This window comes from Urocitellus parryii, chromosome 12 (genome assembly GCF_045843805.1).
Source record: "Urocitellus parryii isolate mUroPar1 chromosome 12, mUroPar1.hap1, whole genome shotgun sequence".
Lineage (NCBI taxonomy): Eukaryota > Metazoa > Chordata > Mammalia > Rodentia > Sciuridae > Urocitellus > Urocitellus parryii.
This window is the reverse complement of record NC_135542.1, coordinates 32003008-32009007: the sequence shown is the minus strand read 5'-3', so window position 1 is coordinate 32009007 and position 6000 is coordinate 32003008. Positions and strand designations below refer to the sequence as shown.

The 6000-nt window shown below is 56.9% G+C and overlaps 1 protein-coding gene across 1 annotated transcript in view; it reads right to left on the bottom strand.

The window, feature by feature from the left end:
- Positions 1–1540: 1540 nt before the first annotated feature.
- Tpo (thyroid peroxidase) overlaps positions 1541–6000 on the bottom strand; it is a 53943-nt gene continuing 49483 nt past the window's right edge. Inside the window, exons 15-16 of the mRNA XM_077791732.1 lie at positions 2684–2801; positions 1541–1579 (exon numbers count right to left, since the gene is read on the bottom strand). Of these exons, the coding sequence (XP_077647858.1) occupies positions 1541–1579; positions 2684–2801 (157 nt within the window). The remainder of the gene's footprint in view (positions 1580–2683; positions 2802–6000) is intronic.

The following is a 6000-nucleotide window of genomic DNA, read 5'->3' as shown; positions in this document are numbered from 1 at the left end:
ACCTACTGGCTCTGGGCTGCATGGGGCATGAGGGGCACCAGACGGGCTGGACGCGGACTTGCTTGTGCAGGTGGAGTCCAGTGAGAGGCCACCTGGCCTTCCACCTCCTCGCTGCAGGGTCAGCCCACCTGACTGGCAGGTGTGGAGGGAGTGACAGGAGCCGAGGCTCGGGGACGCCATCCCCTGGCTCTGGGCCGCCAAGCTCCCACCCATTTCAGTGCATCAACCCACAGGGAACCAGGTCTTCAACCCCACGGCTGAGTGAGGAACCGGGCATGTTTAACTCTAAGAAACCAGCCAGCAAACGAGAATCCAGGTCAGATACAGAGACTTCCACGGGCAGGTGCTCACCGGCACCCTGGAAACCCACAGCGGCGCTCTGCTATTCCTACAGCCCCCAGCAGGTGGTGCTGTCTGACGGCGGTCCACCCAGAAGCCACAGCCCAAGTGAGTCCTGACCTGTGATATTCCACCAGCTCAGAGTCCAGCTCTGGTGGACAGCCCTGAAGGGGCTTGCTTTCCCAGGATCACTGCCCTCCTCCCTGGCCTGCAGGAGGCCAGGAGCCCAGTGCAGAAGAGGAGAGAGGGACAGAGGCTGTGCACCAGCGCCCTGTGCCCAAGCCAGCAGTGGCAGCAGGGTGTCAAGCCTGCCAGCTGTGGCCAGATGTGGGAGAAACCAGGCCTGCAGTTGGGAGCTTTGGAGGAGAGAAATGTGTCCCGAAGGCCCAGGGGTCAGAGGCTGGGTCCCCAGGGCGGCTCTCCAGGGAGCTGAGGCCACTGGAAGGTGGCAGGTCACTGGTGGCGTATCATGAAGGGTGCCGGGGGACCTGGTCCTTCCTCTCCTCCTCTGGGCCTCAGGCATGAGGTGAGCAGCTCTGCTCCCGGGGGTTCTCCCAGGGAGGCGGGGCCATGACCCTGAGGAGAAACCTTCCTTCTCTAAGCCGATAATCTCAGGTGTTGGCTAGAGTCATGGGAAGGAGACCCAGGGCAGGGCAGAAGGCAGAACAATCTCAGTGTGGCCCAAACACCTGGGGTGGTATGGTGGGAATCATGTTCTAAGGCTGAGTACATGCATTTAATGCAGACTCCCCAGGAGGAACAGATCAGACAATCTTTACAAAAAAGGGTGAGACACGGGAAACCTTGTAGGATTTATTTGTCTGCGCCTTACAGTAACTAGAACGTAATGCCAGACTGGCCTGTGTTGGGCGGACAGTCTTGGTGGCACATTTGAGCAGAACTGTTTTGCACCTAGAGTCTCCTGGTTCAGCAGGAGTGGGCAGCCTGGGGGTCTTGGCCTTCTCTAGCTCCTCTCCTGGGAAGATCAGAGCAAACTCCCAACTGATTTGCTCCCAGAGAAGCACACTCTTCACAGGGGCACCTGGAGCAGGAGTCGAGGTCACCAGGGACCTGCGAGATGAGCCATCCTGCTTCCCCTCAGGCTGCCGAGGGTTCCCACACCGATGTGCACCCAGGGTCTGAGCGAGGCAGCCTGGGACCTGTGCCTGAGGACGCTGGCGTTCCCGAGCAGCAAGGGCTGCTACTCACACAGTGGGATCTGGGACCCAGAGGCCGGCTCCTGGGGAGGGAAGGCAGGGTGAGCCCAGTCCTGTGGGCCAGGCTGGAGCAGAAGCACCTTCTGCCAGTCAGCCCGATCCTGTAGGGTGGGCAGCTCGGTGGCAGGAGAGCACCGCCGGTGGGCGCACCTCGGAGAAGCCCTCGCTACAAGGGGGTGGGCGTCTGGGCAGCTGCAGGCCCTCCTGCTCCACGGCAGACCCCAAGGGCTGCGCTCACCGCAGGCACGGGGCACCTTTTCTCCCCTGCTCTGCACATGTGGCAGGAGGGGGCTGATCCGGATGGCCCCAGTTGTGTACAAGCGACTTTAGTTTAGACGTCAGTTGACAACTAACTGCAGGTATCTGTGTGGTAAAACCTGATGTTTTGGTGCATTTTACACGTCAAGGTCATCAACTCGTCACCTACCTCACCACTTAGTCTTGGTAGTGAGATGTTTGTTTAAAAGTCGATTCTTTCAGCAACTGTGAATTCCACAGTAGGTTATAGTTAACTACAGCCCACGCCAGGCACCGGGCGGGAGAGGTCTCCAACTCACTCCTCCTGACACAACCGCTGAGCTCCTGACCACATCTCCCACTACCCCTCACCCTGCCGCCGCTCTCTGCTTCTACAAACTGGAAGTCGGATTCTCAAGGGACATCTTCTCTTGGGGTGGCCCCAAGGGTACAACTGGCAGAAAGCAAATGTCGACTGACTTTTCCCATTCTGGTTTAGTTACTCTGTTTCAAATAGCAAATCAGCAAGTCGACACTTTTCTCTCTGCTTCTGGGAATTCACTGTCGTCATTACAGCCAGGACTCAGATGGCAGTGAAGAAATGCTGGGGAGTTTGTGTGCCTGGAAGCCATTTTCAGTCTTAAGCTCTGGCCTACTGATTCTAATTCGCTGTGTTTTAAAGTGTAGGCTCAGCTTCTGACAAAGCCTCCTTCTCCATGAACACACTTTGTGTGAAAACAGAGGGAGGACCTGTGACGTCCACTGAGACCACAGGGGACTGGCAGGGGGTCCACGCAGGTGCAGGAAGGCTGAGGGCCTGTACGGGGTCCTGGGTCTCAGTGGGAAATCCGTGGCCTGCTGTCAGCCTCACAAGGCCACGGTGCACCCACCTGCTCTGAGTCCCGAGCTGCAGCCCGGCGCTGGGCCGTCCCCGCTTCCCGGCATTGTCCGCCTCCTCCTGCGTCTCTCTCAGTGATGGGCAGTGTGGATTTTGCCTCTGAACGTGACCTGTGGATCAAGACATCCAGTCACTGCCCTTGGTGTTTGGAGAAATCTGAAGGGCTGTGGGAGAGGCCAGGGTTTCAGCTGGGTGGACGGCGTGGCGTGTGACTGTCACTGGCCTCGGGTGAGAACATGCGGGGACAAGGACCAGACACCAGGGCCACATGGCAGTGATGCTCTCACCAGGGAAGTACTCCACCAACTCCCCACGCCTGGCCCGACTCTGAGGACGTCCCCTCGCAGGAAGCCACCTTTCTGGTACAGGCTCCTGGCAGGGCACTTCCCTGGGCTGCCCCTGCAGGTGGGCACTGGGCCTCCCCTGCAGCTCTGCGCCTCAGGGCAGCTAACTGTGTCCCCCGGAAAGTGGATTGCTCTCTGCTGACCACAGCCCGGTCCTGCATCTGGAGCCTGGGCGTGTTCACAGAAGGGAGGAGATCCAGGAGCATCCCAGGCAAATGGCAGCCTGTCTTTCCAGGCAGCCCTTCTGGTGAGGGGCAGCAGCCATTGCAGCACAGGGGCTCTGCCTCCGGGTGGCGCTGTGGGTGGCCCCACTCCAGTGCCCTGCGTCTGAAGGAATCCAGGGTTGATCTGAGGCCCTTGTTTGCTTTCTCACCAGGATGACACCTCCACCTTCTTTCAGGCCAGGGGTTGACAGTGAATATGCTATATGTCATGGCATTGTATATTTTTGAGTTTAAATGTTTAACAGCAGTCAGGACCTGAAACTTCCAGAGGCCAATCTCCTTACACATTTTTGCTTTTTACCGAGACACAGGTTAAAGCCCCAAGCCATCCCCAGGGCATCTTGGCCGCACTGGGATCTTGCACCAGCATCGTCAGTGGTGGGTACATGGCACCCCCCAGGCACGGTGCTCTCTGGCTGCTCCCCCGTGAGGACTACGTGCAGTAAGATCAAGCAGGGACACAAGCACTCCTCTGTGGACAAACTCAGAGGGCCACCAGGCTGGACAGGCCACTGAGGAATCATCACTAGGTCATGATTCAATGATTTTTTTAGGCAGCGAGGAGATCAAATGTTTTTTAATACTTACTTTAACAGCAAAACAAAAAGATCACATCTGAAGTGTATGCTGCGGAAACTCAGGTAAGCAAATCCTATATAAAAACCAACCCACGGGGCTGGAGTTGTGGCTCAGCAGTAGAGCACTCGCCTAGCACATGGGAGGCCCTGGGTTCTGTCCTCAGCACCACATAAAACTAACTAAATAAAATAAAGGTATTGTGTCCAACCACAATCAAAAAATAAAATTTAAAAAATCACCCAGTTGTACAAAGCAGTTACCATGCAGAAATGCACTCCAGGAAAGTAGACTTAGCAACAGTTTTCCTGCAGAAGGTCCCCAACACTGGGCATCCCCACCTGACAGTTTGCAAAGCTCTCTGCTTATGTGTGATCGTTTCTAGCCCCAAACTCCTGTCTTCTCCTCTTCCCTTGCTGTCTCCCTTCCTGCTGAACCCAGGCTCCACACCGGTTCAGTAAAGGCACTACCCCTGAGCTGTCTCTCAGCTCCATCTCTTCTCCTCGAAGGAGGTGGGTTTCTTACCAGGGGGCAGTCAGCACCATGGCACCCTGCTCAGCAGCAGAGGGGAACTTCCTCTAACAGGGCGGCCTGGGGCTCTGCCATGACGGTTCAAGCATGTAATGACAACGGAGGCTAGCACTGATTGAGCACCTACTGTGTGCTGGGAATGCATTAGATGTCTAGTAGGTGGTATCCGTGACCTTGACAGCAGCCATGCAATCAGATGGCTGTCCTCATAGACTCATGGAGCTCTGGGGCTCAGTAAGACCCAGTGGCCTGGCCAGCGTGCCCGGTGCCGACAGCCAGGGGGTCCTCTGACTTGGTGGGGCCACTTCTATCTGCCTCAGTGCTCTCCCACAGCAAGTGCCCTCAGTCAAACACAGGAGGTCTGAAGACAGAGCTGGGAAGCCCAGCTCCCCTGCTAGGCTTCTGGAGAGCTTCCCACCCTGGAGTCCAGGGACCTGAGTGACAGGTAGCAACTAAGGTCAAGTCCTTAAGTGCTCTTGATTTCACCACCATTTCAAAGACACCCTCTGAGACTGAGATACCATGCACTTTTGAAAACTCTAAACTGTAAGGACAACCTCATTCACAAAGCCACCCACTTCCCTTTGTGGACTGCGTGTTCTCTGTGGGATTTGACAGCAGGGAGAATACCAACTCTCAGACCCAGCACAAGCCCTTCCCTCAGCACAGTGCTACAGAGGTCAGCTGGTTTTCTTTTCCATTCTCTCCACTCTACGATTGTGGCACAAACCTTTCCACCAAGGGCAGATCGCTCACTTTCTGGAGCCTTCTGAAGTTTAAACCTGAGTCCACCTGCCCCCACAGGGAGGGTGCGTGGTGGGAGGTTGTGGGGCCCAGAGGCTTTCCACGTGACCCCACCACACCCCGACCCTGAGAGGACCTGAGAGAGCAGGACAGATGCCCGGCAGGCGAGGAGGGCGGACCAGAAGCTTCTGCAGGAATAAAGAAGCGAGGGGTGAGCCAGGCCTGGAGCGGGGGTTTAACCCCAGGGCAGACAGAGGAGGGGCTCTGGGACAGGGCACGGCCAGGAGATGCCCTCTGGCACCAAGCAGCCTGAGCCATGGGGCACCTGCGTGGCCACGGGTATCTAGGGGGACATGGGTGGTGGGGCACCGAGCAGACCCCGGTGAAAGCAGCACTGGGTTCTGGTGGCGGTGATGACGTGCACCTTCTCAGATGCTCACTCTAATTCTGCCCCCGCGTCGGGCCAAGAGCCGCGCTCTGATCACGGAGTGTGTGCCCAGAGCCTGGAGTCCAGTGTGACAGGACGCCCCCTCGCACACTCCCAGGGGTGTCACAGCCCAAGTCTCCCTTCTCCAGACAGATGCTGGCTTGGCTGACTGGGGACACAGGCATGGCATCTTCATGACCTGACAGGCGTTCACAGAAACACCCAGAAATACGGAATGCCAAGTGAGAACTGGACTCCAGTAGGGCCAGAGCTTTGCAACGTGGACATTCAGTGGAAAGTGTGACAGAGCCAGAGAACTCGCGGGTTGTGTGCCCGCAGCCTGTTTGAGTTTTACCGCTAGCCTGGGTCGTGGTTTGCTAAGGAGTTAATGATTAGTAATGTCTGAGCTTTTAAGAGACAGCGATTCTTCAAGATAGGGAGCATTTCCTGCCACTCTCCTGAG